Source organism: Hippocampus guttulatus, chromosome 13, assembly GCF_054856545.1.
Source record: "Hippocampus guttulatus isolate MCC_2025c chromosome 13, RoL_Hgut_1.0, whole genome shotgun sequence".
NCBI classification, from domain to species: Eukaryota; Metazoa; Chordata; class Actinopteri; order Syngnathiformes; family Syngnathidae; genus Hippocampus; species Hippocampus guttulatus.
The window spans coordinates 3,354,964-3,368,956 of record NC_141273.1 but is presented as its reverse complement, the minus strand read 5'-3'; the positions used below and the strand labels follow the sequence as shown (position 1 = coordinate 3,368,956).

The 13,993-nt window shown below is 41.8% G+C and overlaps 2 protein-coding genes across 3 annotated transcripts; one reads left to right on the top strand and one right to left on the bottom strand.

Moving 5' to 3' along the window:
- Window positions 1–2,155: 2,155 nt before the first annotated feature.
- Window positions 2,156–6,714, bottom strand: LOC147195968 (NF-kappa-B inhibitor alpha-like). Its single transcript, XM_086127934.1, has 6 exons — window positions 6,375–6,714; window positions 4,584–4,689; window positions 4,266–4,476; window positions 3,109–3,197; window positions 2,728–2,988; window positions 2,156–2,620 (listed from the first exon to the last, which is right to left on the bottom strand). The coding sequence occupies exons 1-6, from the start codon at window positions 6,623–6,625 to the stop codon at window positions 2,585–2,587; spliced, it is 954 nt and encodes a 317-aa protein (XP_085984060.1). The 5' UTR covers window positions 6,626–6,714; the 3' UTR covers window positions 2,156–2,584.
- A 3,492-nt stretch (window positions 6,715–10,206) lies between these two features.
- trmt61b (tRNA methyltransferase 61B) lies at window positions 10,207–13,591 on the top strand. Of its 2 annotated transcripts, XM_086128205.1 has the most exons (7): window positions 10,207–11,201; window positions 11,655–11,757; window positions 12,410–12,600; window positions 12,706–12,797; window positions 13,038–13,240; window positions 13,303–13,377; window positions 13,468–13,591. In XM_086128205.1, exons 1-7 carry the CDS (start codon window positions 10,413–10,415, stop codon window positions 13,500–13,502), a joined length of 1,488 nt encoding a protein of 495 aa, XP_085984331.1. In that variant the 5' UTR covers window positions 10,207–10,412; the 3' UTR covers window positions 13,503–13,591. The 2 variants fall into 2 exon arrangements, with proteins under 2 accessions (XP_085984331.1, XP_085984330.1); XM_086128204.1 differs by having other exon boundaries at window positions 13,038–13,377.
- Window positions 13,592–13,993: the final 402 nt, after the last annotated feature.

Genomic DNA, 13,993 nt, shown 5'->3' with positions numbered 1-13,993 from the left:
TTGACAGAATTTCTAGGCACAGCATAGGCGGTTGTGGGGCTCTGGTTTGGTGACCTCAGTATTGCATCTCTGATTTTTGGCGATGATGTGCTTCTTTGGCTTCACCAAGCTACAACCTTCAAATTTCACTGCAGTGGTTCGTAGCCTTGTGTGAAGTGGTTAGATTAAACCAGCATCTCTAAATTTTAGACCATGTTCCTCAGTCAGGAAATGGTTGAGTGCCCTGAGTTGGTGATGATATCCTGCCCCGAGTGGAGGAGTTCAAGTATTTTAGGGTTTTGTTCAGGAGTGAGGGGAACAATTGAGTTGGAAATCAAGAGGCATGCAGACTCTTTAACGGTCGGTTAAGGTGAAGGAGCCGAGTCAAAAGGCAAAGCTTTTGATTTACCGGTCGATCTATGTTTCTACCATCATCTATGGTCATGACCAAAACAACAAGACCCTGAATACAAGCGGCCAAAATGAGTGACCTCTACAGGGTTCCCAGCTATCCTTAAGAACAGGGGTGGGCAATTCTGGTCCTCAAAAGCTGGTATCCTTGATTTTTTATGTGTCCCTGCCCTAACTCACCTGATTTTGTCTTTATGGCAAATACAGAAGCAAAGATACGGGCCTCTAAGTATGGTCAGCAGACATTTTGAATAAAATGTGCATATTCAAGTGTGTGTGTGTGTGTGTGTTCGGATAAATTTATTTCGATGTCCCAAAGGTACAGTACTTCCATATGAAAGGGAACCTTTGCATCACAATGTATCATCACTGGTAAGCTATTTTTAGAACAGGCTTGCAGGCTACTCATGTAGTCCTTAAGGGTTACACCAGATGCCTGCGAGCACCGTGTTGTCTGATTCCAGCACAGTGTACCACTGAATGTTGACCAGTTATTTTGCAGATAAGCAACGTTGCCTGCTCATGCACTAGACTGCATTCTGTGTAGCTGCTCAAATTGCCGATTGCGCCGACCTTAACCTTCCCCAAAGAGAAGAAAACAAGATAAAAAAGACAGCGTAAGACGCGGGGGACAGGGAGAAGGGTCCCTTGACAGATCTGTGAATGGTGTCTGTTTTTTTTTCTTTGTCAAATAAATCTCATCATTTTTTATAAAATACTTGTCTTGGTTTCCCTGGACAAAACATTTATTATCATAGTTTTATCTTTGTTCTATGCAAACTTTGCTCAGGTAAGAATACGGATGATCTTATTTAACCCTTTTCATGCAACGTGTAACCTGATAACACGATGAGCTGTCCACTGTAGTGACTGCCGTCCCTGAAAGGGTTAAATCGATTTAAACGTTCTTGGATGTTAAAAGTGTTCCAAAACATTACATACACAATAACCGATGCTTCTTTGTTTTAATATGCAAGACTATGAGCGAAATTTCTCCTAAAACTATTATGACGTATTTAAAACGGCTATTGAACATCATTTCCTTTTGAACGAGGAATACGGGTAAAGAAAATTGACGGATAAATCGTTGTCTTTCTTAAAATAAAAATGGGAGTTTAGATATAAAAAAGATGATGAGGAGAGTACCACTGAATGCAGGGGTGTCTAAACTCGGTCCTCAAAGGCTGACGCACCTACCCCGTTTTCCCCATCCCGCCCTGGTGAAACATGTTATTCAAAGGATGAGCAAGCTGTAAAGAAGCAAGATAACGAACCTGATCATTTGAATCAGGTGTGTTGAGGACACACCTGACTTAATGAAACAGCGCAGTATACAGATTGCTATCAGGTGTGAAATTACGTCACTCTGTTGAAGTGAAACTGTCGAAACTCCCTTTCCTTATCTTTACTGAAACAGCCTGTTGGGCAGAGATTCCCTTCTTTGGTGCAAGAGAGGACGGAATGTGATGTACAGCTGAGTGTTCTTGGGAATTTCCTGTTGGCCCACACATACCCCAAAGCTTCCTGGTTGATGCGGCCTCATTCTGCAGACAAAATTCCCCGAGCATCTTGTCCAAGTGTGGCAAGTTCCTCATTCCCAGTCGGCCTTCAAATATCTTATGCAATAATGAAGCACAAAAACTCACCTGACATTATTCAGGTCAAGAAAACTACCAGCTAAATGTCATTTCCTCTATTAGCGCTGCCTTGATTGTGTTCCGTTGCGTTATTGTGTTGCCTTTATTCTCTGGAGCCACAAACACAGTTTTGTTTTGTTCATCTCGGTTAAATTTGAGCATTTTAATTTAAATGGAGTGTCGCTGTCAAACATTTACAACCTTTTCTACTGTACACAGACACAGCTTCCATAGAAAATACATCTTTGTATACACAGGATTTACAATATCATACAAGAGAGCTGCTTATGTGGATGGATGCGCTTGCGAATGATTGGCAAGCCATGAAAAAGCGAGCCAAATGCTCACATGGTACGTTCCCGCAGTGCTGCAGGCTGATTCGCCTGCCAGTCTGTTTGATAAGCTTCTACAGCTGCCTATTAGCTTCTCTCGCTCTCTTCGCTGTCCACCGTTTGTGTCACAAGACCTCCTTTCACGTCTGTGTGGCTTCAGCCGCACCATGAGCCAGGCGATAGACATGGCAAGTCCTTTTCTTTATTTAACTTCATCTCCTCCTGCTAGTGGCCGTTCCACTGGATGTCATCATAACCCACCTGAAAAACACAACAGCGTTAAGACATGGGGATTGCGCACACAAGTATTTTATTTTATTTTTTTTACTGTAATGTGCAGTCGGTGTTTTGAGCAAGCGCGCACCCACCTCCTCGTCCGACTGCCCATCCTCCTCATCCTCGCTGTCATCCGTTTCGCTGTCAGGCAGTTCCCTCAAGTCGGGACGGGTCAATGCAAACAGTTCCTTTTTGATCTCGTCGTCGGCGCGACCGTGGGTTAGGTGGAAGGGGGTGTGGCCTCCGAACGTCAAGAGATTGGGGTCAGCTCCCTTTTTCAGCAACAGTTTGACCAACGACAGATTCTGCTGGTCGACGGCCAGGTGCAGCCCGCTGCGGCCGTTGCGCTGCTCCTGGGGAATGGGAGGAAAACAACTGTGATGCATTTTTTCCCCTAGGAATTCAGAAATGAGTGAACACTTCCAATACACCCGGGGAGAAAAAAAAGCATGCTGAACAAGTCTGCGCTATACCTTTGAGTTAACGTCAGCTCCCAGATCCACAAGATTCTCCACCAGCGAGAGGAAACCGTAAACTGAGGCCAAGTGGAGGCAGTTCTGACCTGTTGAAGACATCAGAGAAGTGGCTTAACATCCGACACCATGACAGACAGACAGGCGGTCACTTTGACAGAACAACAAGTTAAGCGGAAGCCTTCGCGTGCAAATGACACACCCCCTTCCACCTAACCCACGGTCGCGCCGACGATGAGTGCTAATTTGCCTGAAGCTTGTTTAGAAGATATGTGAAAACATCAGAGCAACATCAAATCAACTTACATTCAGTTTACTAAATGTTTGAGAGTGACATTGCCTTAGTGTCGAGCTTTCATTAGTACCGTTCGATCAGGTGATGCTTTACAACTTTGTAATTGGGGAACTTATAAATCAAGGGACCACACTGTATGGAGATGATGAAGCAAATCTACACAAATGGCCAATTTCGATTCTCCAGCACACTAAAAACCAAGGTTATTGCAGTAAAACAAAGTGAATAAAATAAATAGAACTAAAATTGAAAAAAAAATTGTAAACAAAAATGCCTTTAAAAAAATGAAAACTAACTGAAACTGCATCTTGCGTTTCGAGAAACACACTAATCATCGGGAAAATGTCCTTTATTTTTGTTTCTGTCAATTAATATCATGCAGAAGCCTTTGGGTTCTTTTTAAATATATTTATTTTCGTGTTGCTGTACAGAGGAAGGAAGGTTCAACAGTGGTTTGAGAATTGTACTTTGTTATACAATACCTGCAGATTTTTTTTAAATAAACCTTGCACTCGACAAATATACCATATATCGCCATCTACAATTTCTAAAAACTAAAGCTAATAAAAAATAAACTCTCATGAAGCATTTTCAAGGAAAAAAAGATGAACCAAACACAAAAGTTAACTCATTCACTCCCAAAGACGTTTTTAAACGTCTTTTCAGACTTTGTCCAGAATTGGCTGGTACTGAATCAGTTAAAAGTTAAAGTTAAAAAAGTTAAGTTAAAACAATCCATCCATCTTCTAATTGAAATAAAAGTCAAAACGAAATCAAAACTAACTATGAAGAAAAATCAAAAGACTATTATAACCCCGCTAAAAATAACAACAACAAAAATGATGCTTTGTTAAAAGCTTACCTTGGTAGTTGCATGCCGACGTCATCGTTTGGAGATGCTCCGGACGACAAAACTGTGTGAGGACGCTGAAGCACAGCAGGTTGCCATGGCGACATGCGATATGGACGGGCATGTCCCCGCTGTCGTCCACCAGCGTGGGGTCGCAGCCAGCGGCCAAAAGGCGCTGGCACACATCTGATTGGTTTGTTATGACTGCTAAATGAAGAGCCGTCTAAAGTGGGATACAAAGAGAGAGAGAGAGAGAGAGAGAAATGAACGTCTACTCGATGGCTCTGTGGAGGGGGGAGTCGAGAGCGAAACAAGGTTCAGCTCACACACCTGTCGCTGGTCATTTTGGACGTCGAGGAAGTCTGTGTTCTTGGAGAGCTCGATCATCATGTTGATGTAGTCCGTTGCCTCGTGAATAATAGCCAAGTGCAGTAGCCTGGAGACAGACAATGAGAAGCTGTTACAATATGCACAGCCAAAACTCTTAAAAACAAAACACTTCCATGAAAAAAAAGGATAAAGAAATAAAATGATAAGTTATTGGTCATCATGGTGAAAGGATGCTGTAATCAACTTGGCAATCAATAAATTTGTCGACCATGTTTTTTTTGTTTTTTTTTACGTTTGAGGAAGTTAAATTAGTGACTATAACAGGAGAATTTGTACTCCATTTCTATAAAGTAGGCGCTGGTCTCATTAAAACATATCATAGATGCCATAGAGGTACAATTCTTTGAAAGTGCAATTCGGTGCAGTCAATTAACCCATTAACGTCTATTTGATGTGTTTCCAGATGATGACAATGGGAAGAATAGAGCTTGTGTAACCACATGTTTTAGATACAAAGTACATGACTTGTTTCCCTCAGGGGGTAGAAAGGTAACGACTGTAGTTTTCCTTTTGCTACTGTTCAACAGCCTTCCATGTTACCACCTTTGAGCAGGTTTGTCGAATATTTTGTGGCTCATAGCACATCTAAAAGCAGTGACTCTTAACAGCACACTTTCTGACTTCCGGGTTGAGTGAACGCTGGCGCGTCTGGCTGCCGCTGCTCAACCCGTTCTGTGTTTTATTGTTTTTGTTCCTGATTGTAAAGTGTCCTTGCGTGTCTTGAAAGGCGCTTATAAATAAAATGTATTATTATTATTATATTATTATTACTTTGTCAAGATCAGGTAGTATACAAGTTCACTTGTATACTACCTGATTGGTCCGAAGAGTATTACAGTGATCCCTCGCTTATCACGGTTACTCGTGACCAGACACCCCCCCCCCCCCCCCCCCCGCGAAAGAGGAAAATCCGTGAAGTAACACTAGTAAGATGCAGAACAATTAAATGGGCTTATAGTAGGCATGAGGGTTTCTTTTGCTGCTTGGTGGTGTACCAAATGATTTTTATTGTTTAAATGATGTCCCATGGCTCAGTAAAAGTAGGGTAACACTGGAATATTAGATTGTTAATCATTCGTGTTATCTTACAATATAATGCGACACTATCGTGTAAACATTTTTCTAATTCTTATAAGTACGTAATTTAAGAAGCCTCCTGGCCCGCACTTAAACGTGATGTAATTCACCACCGATCTTGGTGAAGCGTTCACTAAACGTTGCAATGAGAAATCTCCTTGGCACCTACAGCTTTGTACTGAAACCGGCCCCCGTGCTTTTTCAAACTGTGCGACTTCTGGTTCTTTTCGGCCACTTCTCGTTTGGACCGGAGGGAGCGCGTGCCGGTTGGGATTGTTCGGCGGCGCGCAGGGGACTTTCCCACTCTGACCCGCGGCCATAGTAGATTCCTGCTGATAATAGCCTTTTGTTGACATGAAACCCCGCTGTTTCAGGCCGCAGCCAAACCGGTGATTAGAAACCGAAAAACTTCCATTGTGGTGCCCAAGCAACATCACCTTACTTTAAGGGAGAGGAAGGAGGAGAGAAAAATAGGCTCTGGCTGAATTCTGACATACATTTTGATGGCAAGTTCGGAAGAAAACGGAAAACGTTCCCCGCAGGAAATTACCCGAATTACCTCGCAGACAGGCCTGGTCAAACGACTTGGCGAGCTAATCTAGTTCAAGCGAGTAGACTGTGCACGCCGCTAGCGCCATTCGTGGTGCAACTTACGTGTCTCCGTCCTCGGTGATTTGTGTTTTCCATTCTTGTATCTCGGCGGCTGCACAAGCTGGAAGTTGCTTGTTTTGCGACGGCTGACACTCGAGCTGCAGGCGCCATATCTCTTCTGCTACCGCCTGGTAGTCCTCCTCTTTGAGCGAGTCGACGCCACTATCCAGACGCTCGTCTGTCGACGGTTTCCCTTCTTTGGACTCCCGGTTATAATCCATTTGGTTGGTTACAGTGGTCCTGTGGAGGGCCATGGTTGCGCCTGCTTGGTTGTTGTTAGCTTGGATGTGCGCTCGGTTTGTTCGCGTCCACTGTGTGCGTGTGTTGCTGGACGCCAAGGGCGGAGCTTAAACCACTAGGTGGGGGATTTCCAGCAAACTGTCACTTAAAATAACGCCGGCTTTCATCGCTGACGACGAGTGGGGATTTCTAATGAGGCTCGAGAACGAAGTACCGTGACACATTTGCATGATATGCAAACTGACAGACAGTCATTACAATTTTTAGATCGCTACCTGGAGTGCATGTATCGATGATCATGTGGCTCTGTAACAAAATGGTGCGCTTTCTAGATAGACTAAAATGCTTCATGTTAAAAAGTTAAACGTTGCTTCATTTCTGATTAGTCGTCATCAAAATTCATGTGCACACCTCTCCTCATGCCCACTTTAACCGATGAAAATATTAGAACGATTGTCCCAATATTTTTGATTTTATGGACATGCCATTTGAATCATATTTGATACATACATTTTCATTATGTAACTCGTTCTTGATATTACATTGAATAATCTGTAACAAATTAGATACTGCAGGTTTAAAATATGATTTTCCCCAAATGTTCTTTTTCAGATGTAATCTACATAATGCTTATAAATGGAATATGACAAATATCTAAAACAACATGATGTGGCAAAAATATTTTTGTGGATTTTGTTATAAGGGTTAATGAACATCTCAGTTCCCCAAAAATCTGACTTTTATGGCTATTCCTTGATGGGTCATGCATTAAAGGGTTAAGCCTTTTCCTCTCCATAGGCACGCACTATAGGTTATAAGATTAACGTCACATGATCATAAAACTACAGAGCATTTTTTGGGATAAGTAAATCATTTTTGTTCAATTCCATGTGGGTCCATGTTTGGAAAGTCCGATTATCTTCCGGACCATTCCGGAACAGTAACAGACCCAAAAGAGGAGCATTATAGCAAATGGATGAATGAGTTTGCGATGGCAATGAAGCTCATGATTTATGTGTTCTTTGCTATGGGAAAAATGAAATCGAACAAAAAGAAAGATCCCTCGTAATAAATGATACATCAACACCATCCTGTTCTCGGAGGAGTAGTTCAGTTGAACTGTTCTAGAACATACAGCATGCTAATAAATCTCTGCATAAGATGTAATTTATTCTTCACTGTATCATTTCAGAAGTACTTGTAGTGAACAAGTATTAGTATTCATTAGCAGATGACTCAACATGTTCTCAACAAGGCCATGTGACTTAACCACCTTTGAGCTACATACAGTACACTGTAAAAACAACCAATGTTCTGAAAGTGGGAAACCCCTACTAATATCAGTGGGACCAGTTAGACAAGAAGTCATGCAACTGTTAAATGAGTATACAGTATTTGCATTTTGGTTGCAGAATACTCACAAATGAACTTGCTGTGTTTTTTCCATTTTGAAAGAAGATCAGATTGCGTGTATATCAAAAGCTACAGAACACCTGGAGAGAGTTGGCTGCTGGTCTCACTCAACTTTGAGTGCATAGTGAAAACAAGACCTCTGTATGACCCTTTGTACGGTGGCATGAATAGAGGGGAGGAATGCAGTCAGCTGAATAAGTTTCACTGTCATGAAAAAGAATGTCACACATAGATGGAGCTCGGCTATATTAGGAGAGCATTCGTCTTCTTTATTTATAAATGGGTGACTCTTGTCATTTTATGCTTCTGATTAATAAAAAACAAAGTTTTGTATAGCGTGAAGAAACGATGTAGGACTCATCAATCAGTCATGTCAAGTCGCTTGAGTTCTGAGAAATCATTACATTGAACCTTGACAGCACAAAAACAAACGTGGATAGAACAGACGTGTGTGCTGAAGTGACCAGGGATTATCAGTGAACTGTAAACTGCATCATCATCGCGTCTAATGGAGTGTTGAGAGAGAAATCTATGAACAAAATTGTATCATGTTTAACATTTCGGTTAATTTGGGCATGTCTGGACATACTCAGCGCAGAGGTGTCGGCTGTTTGGGCAGAGGGCCTTTTCTTGAGTAATCACGTCAAAGCAAGGGGGGCGAACAGATGGAAAAAGGCTTGACTCAATCACAGGAATAAACGAATTGGGAACAAAGAGCTGTTGAATACCAAAAGACGGTTTGGGAACAGCTGTCGCACCCAGGTGGACATTTGTCATCAGCAAAGTCTGTGACTTGTGTATTTGGGTAGATCAGATCACTACTGTGGGGACCGGACCGGGGGGGGGGGGGGGGGCGCGGTATGCAAATCTCGGGGGTAGTGTTTTTCTTGTATTTTGCAATAAAAATTCGAACCGGCGGAGAGGGAGGGGAGTGTGTGATCATCGGGGCAACTACCATCGTTCGCTCTCAGAGTCCCTCCCGCCGATATTGAAGACAATTTTCCCTGTGTCCCGAGTTATTTCTTTAACTTTGTGTTAAATTCGTAAACAATTAAGTGTTTACGAATAGGAAAAGCAAAACCAAGTGCACTCATCCAACTGTCTTCTCAATGATACTTGATGTTTTTTTTAAACTCTGGTTTTGGAGAGGAGGAGATTACCTAAATACCAGTCAGCAAATAACTCAGATTGTCAACACTCTATTGCTGTTTCACAAAATTTCTGCACAAAAAATATATTTGGATATATATTAATCTTTTGGCGTCATAATTCAGATTGCAGGGTATTTTGAACTGTTTATGTTTCATTTTAAGGCAGGGCAGCTTGATTTATATAGCACATTTCATACACGAGCTAACTGTGCTAATGTGCTGCATGTAATTCAAAGTACCGGTACAACTTTTAAAAGAAAATGAAGATTAAAGACACTGAAAATCAATGTAAAGAAGTAAAAAAGCTTTATAAAATTGTGAAAGAACATAAAGTGCAAGAACAATATTTAGGGGAAAAGAAGCTTTAAATACTTTAATCATACGTATGGGTAAAAAGCAGAGTTTTAACCTATACTTGCACAAATTTACAGCGATGAAGAGCCACATTGTGGAAACAATATTTGGTGTGTTCCAGAAACCCAAAATAAAATGTGTAGCGACAGATTGAGACAGACTGTGAACTCCCACCACCTCCTCCGCTTTGTCGCGGACCGTCAGGCGGGTGGGCGGCGGGGTGTGTGATCCCTCCGCTGGCCACCCGCTGGCGATCCGCTCTCTGCCAGTGGTATACATACATTTAAATTCCAAATTGGTTCATATAGAAATATACTGATCGAAAAGAATAAAGGGAACACTTAAACAGCACAATGTAGCTCCGAGTTTTCGCTTGACTTTTTTGAGCAGTTTATATATTTTTCTACATTTATTATTTTGTTCTGATTTCGAGAGTCATTTTCTCTTACTGCTCATTTTTAAAGGGTAGAAAAAATATGGTATTGTATCAGAAGGTTGCAATAACTACTTCTGACCAGCAGAAAGCAGCGCTCACTCTTTGCTTTGCATGGCCAATGGGTTGTCTCGCATTTCAGAACCAAAACAGGCTCTTGCCAGTCTCAACTGCAACACCGCCCTCTGCTGGATGTACTCGATTAAACGACTGTCGCGCATTTATGACGCCAACAAATTGCGTTTTCAAGCATGGCGACCTTCTAAAACAAGTATACTTCGGAGTAATACTGGTGACAAAAATGCCTATTTCCTCTCTGATCGCTGATATTTTAGCAAGGTACGTCGTTATGGTCATTGTAAAATGCTTTATTTGATCACGTTTAGTAACTTAGGTGAGACAAAATCTACATCTTAATTCATAGTTTTTAAGTTAATCTAGTTTGACGTAATGACATTACAAATACCCCGTGATGGACTTCTTATTTTGTCCACACTGGTACGTATTCACACAGCTCCCCTTGCGCATCACAGACACAGATACATTTTTGTAAAATTTAATTCCAGTAGACCGGAAATAAAAACGTTTTCAACAGGCTGTGTGAAATATAGCAATGATGCCAGAGATAGCTCTCAAACAAAACTGAACTCCACGAGCGTTACTCGGCAATCGCAATTGTCCAGGAGGAGATCTTTGTCTCCCCTGGAGAGGATAAGCACCATGCTACCACAGGATGCACTGAGCCCTGAAGTGATGCAACTGAGAGAAGAGAACCAGCCACACGAAGAGGAAACATGTGTGGAAGAAGAACACAGTGCAACGATGTCCAAACAACAGCAAAATCCTGTTTTAGATGCATGTAACGAAGCATCTTTGAAAGAATATAATTCAGACACATGCACTGATGTGGCTGCACAGTCCGACACATCAAAGTGCCATTTTGATGCAACACGATGGATGTTACCCGCTCTCCCACAAAAGACCACGATTGCTTACGGGGAGTTGCTAGTGGCCGAGTATCATCGAAAAAGGCGTGTGGAGTTCAAGAAGATGTTCCAGCTTCAGATTGGAACACGTTTGATGAGCAGCTGGGGGATTATCCTGCATGATGATGTAGTTGAGCAGCCTGCAGGTCACTTCCAGAGAACAAGCAGAGGGATCCCCATCTTCATACGACGTGCCAGTTTGGATGATTATGTGCTGTATATGAAGAGGGGCCCTGCTATCTCCTACCCAAAGGTATAGACAAAATAAATAAATAAAAATACAAACCGGAATGTGTTACTTTTTGCTTACATGATACCAGTGGCGACTGGTCAATGTGTTCAATATTCTACCAATTGCAGCTGGTCAACAGAGGCCACTAAGGTGCTGCTCTACAACTCAGAAGTCACTTTGCATCGGAGAAAAGTAATGAATATGAAATGTTAAAATAAATATTTTGCAAGTCTTATTTTTTTTCCCCGATGAGCAGGATAAACAGTGTATTTTTTTTGATGAGTAAAAATGTTTCCTTTACCTCTGACTTAAGTGAAAGGTAAAATATTCAAAATTATTTGTCTATATCACAAAAACCTAGAATTTGAACAGGGTTGTGTGTAGACTTTTCACAGTATATCGACTATATTTGCAGATGTTAAGTTGTGGATCAGACTGCTCACAGGTTGGGTGCAATCTACTTCTATCACACAGGACGCCAGCGCAATGCTGATGATGATGGACGTCACAGAGGGAGACTGTGTGCTGGAGGCAGGCTCTGGGTCTGGAGCCATGTCTCTGTTTTTGTCTCGGGCAGGTATGCACCCACCACTGAGTCATTATTTTATGATAACATTGAGAGGGAGAGGTCGTGCCCTCCACACGCAGTGGAAAGAAGGAAGCGGTGACCGCTATTCATTGTTTGGAACGTACTCACCGAAGGACCGATTTTATCATACATAACATATCCGAAGAAAAATTTGAGCTGTCCTGCTGTGGTGGAGCTAAGATGCTAGCCCGCTGCACCTAAGTAAGTTTCACGACTCAAATCGCCCACAGATTTACTATTTAAAACCATATTAACAATAAAAACAACGAAACTTGGCACGGAGAATAAAAGTGGTATTTCGTGGCGACGTCATGGATCATCAGCGTCATTTTATTTCTGTTCAAAAAGTGAAGCTCATATTCATTGAATGCACATGAGTTTAACCACTGAAATATATTTTCAACAGCTATCTCCAATATTCTAAATGATTTTATGGAGCTGGACCTGTACAATTTAGTTCTATTTCACTTTTGAGTGCAATACATTTTAATTTAATCTTGAACTCTTTGTTTTTAAACTTTTACATTGATACAATTTTTACTTAATTTATTTTTACGATGCATTAACAAGGGCAGTATATCTGTATTTTTTCTAGATGTTATTTTGTATAAAATATAAAAGGTTTAGAAATTTTCCTCAGTGGGCTCGAGGGGCAGCGTGCTGAGTGTTGATGTCAGAGACGATCACCTCAGAAGAGCGATGCTCAACTACCAGCGCTGGAGGGATTCGTGGCGAGCGCGGCAAGGGGAGGAGTGGCCTGATAATATCGATTTCCATCACGCTGACCTTTGTACGGCTTCATCTCTTCTCGCCCGCCGGACATTCGATGCGGTAAGTGTTAAGTGTTAGAAGTGGCAGCGGTGTTTTTGAAGCAACGCTGCGGGTGCAGGTTTGGTGACGACAAGCGTTTTACTGATTGGATTACATCCGTTGCAGGTTGCTCTTGATCTGATCAATCCACAGCTTGTTTTGCCCAATGTGATTCCACATCTGCAGGCTGGAGCCGTATGTGCTGTCTACCTCGCCAAGTGCGTACTGTATTTTTCTTCAAGAAAGCCACGAGTCCACCGTGCTGCACCCCATTCTCTGTTGTTCTAATTGTATTGTGTTGCACATTCATTTTGATTTTGTTCGTCATCAAACTTCACTTTTCCACATTTCTTAACCACTTGGGGTTTACTGTCTGCCTCAACAGATTTTGTACACAGGTCACACTTTGTTCATGTTTTTTTTTTTTTTTTGTTCCTGACCCCCTTGTGCCCCCTCAGCATAACACAAGTGATCGACCTGCTGGAAGGGCTTCGATGCTCAGCGCTCCCTTTGCTGTGCGAACGCATCTTTGAGGTTCCGATCCGGGACTGGCTTGTTGGTCCTGCCCTTCTTAAAGATGGGCGGTATTGCTCAAAGAAAGCGCCGACCCTCAATGAAGCCCCGAGCGAAGAGGGAGACACTTCAGATGAGGCAGAACAAGGTGACTTTACTGTGTTTGACTCTTATGAAATTCACAAGTGCGGTGACACCACCTGTATTCAGTTCCAGAGGAACATCCACCCTTTGGGAGCATCCCGTACATTGCCAGACCTCACCCACAACAGTTGAGCCACTCAGGTGGGACCGTTTTATCAGGATTTAAATGTTTGTTATTTATTATTATTATTATTTATTTATAAACACGTGTTTGTTATCTTATATTTCCAGCATTCCTGGTGAAACTGAGGAAGTTTGTGAGGTAGCTGCTCAGGCTGTTGGGAGAAGAAAATACGGGAGATAATTTTTGTTTCTGTATATGTTTGTATTGTGTAAAATAAAGAAACTGACTGAATACTTTTGGTATCTTTGGTTATTGTTACATTGCTATTACTGCAAAGTATCTGGATTTGAATAATTGCAGCTATTATTTACGTAGTGCCTTTCAAGGAACAAGGATGAAACAGGAGAAAGGAGAAAAATCAGCGATAAACACACTGGTCGCACACTTGACTAGAATTGCACTCACAATGCAGACATTTCCCAAAGCTAAAAAAAATCATTTCAATCAGTCTCAAATTGTACATCATTTGACGATTGCAACCTCATGCGTGTGAAATCCACCCACCTACCCACTTCTGATTTAATCATTATTCATCAGTTACTTGGGAATTTGTTTTATCTCCCAAAGCCAACGAATTGGAAAAATAAAATAATCATCAAATTTGCGGAAAGCTGCGAGCAATTCCAAGCATAA

What these genes read in the sequence shown, in the direction of transcription:
- trmt61b (XM_086128204.1), top strand. Translation starts at nt 10,413, where the DNA reads ATGACATTACAAATACCCCGTGATGGACTTCTTATTTTGTCCACACTG. An exon ending in TCTGTTTTTGTCTCGGGCAG is followed by an intron (nt 11,758 to 12,409) that starts GTATGCACCCAC and finishes AATTTTCCTCAG; the next exon opens with TGGGCTCGAGGGGCAGCGTG. An exon ending in CCCGCCGGACATTCGATGCG is followed by an intron (nt 12,601 to 12,705) that starts GTAAGTGTTAAG and finishes CATCCGTTGCAG; the next exon opens with GTTGCTCTTGATCTGATCAA.
- LOC147195968 (XM_086127934.1), bottom strand. Translation starts at nt 6,625, where the DNA reads ATGGCCCTCCACAGGACCACTGTAACCAACCAAATGGATTATAACCGG. An exon ending in ATCACCGAGGACGGAGACAC is followed by an intron (nt 4,690 to 6,374) that starts GTAAGTTGCACC and finishes GTCTGTCTCCAG; the next exon opens with GCTACTGCACTTGGCTATTA. An exon ending in TCCAAAATGACCAGCGACAG is followed by an intron (nt 4,477 to 4,583) that starts GTGTGTGAGCTG and finishes ATCCCACTTTAG; the next exon opens with ACGGCTCTTCATTTAGCAGT.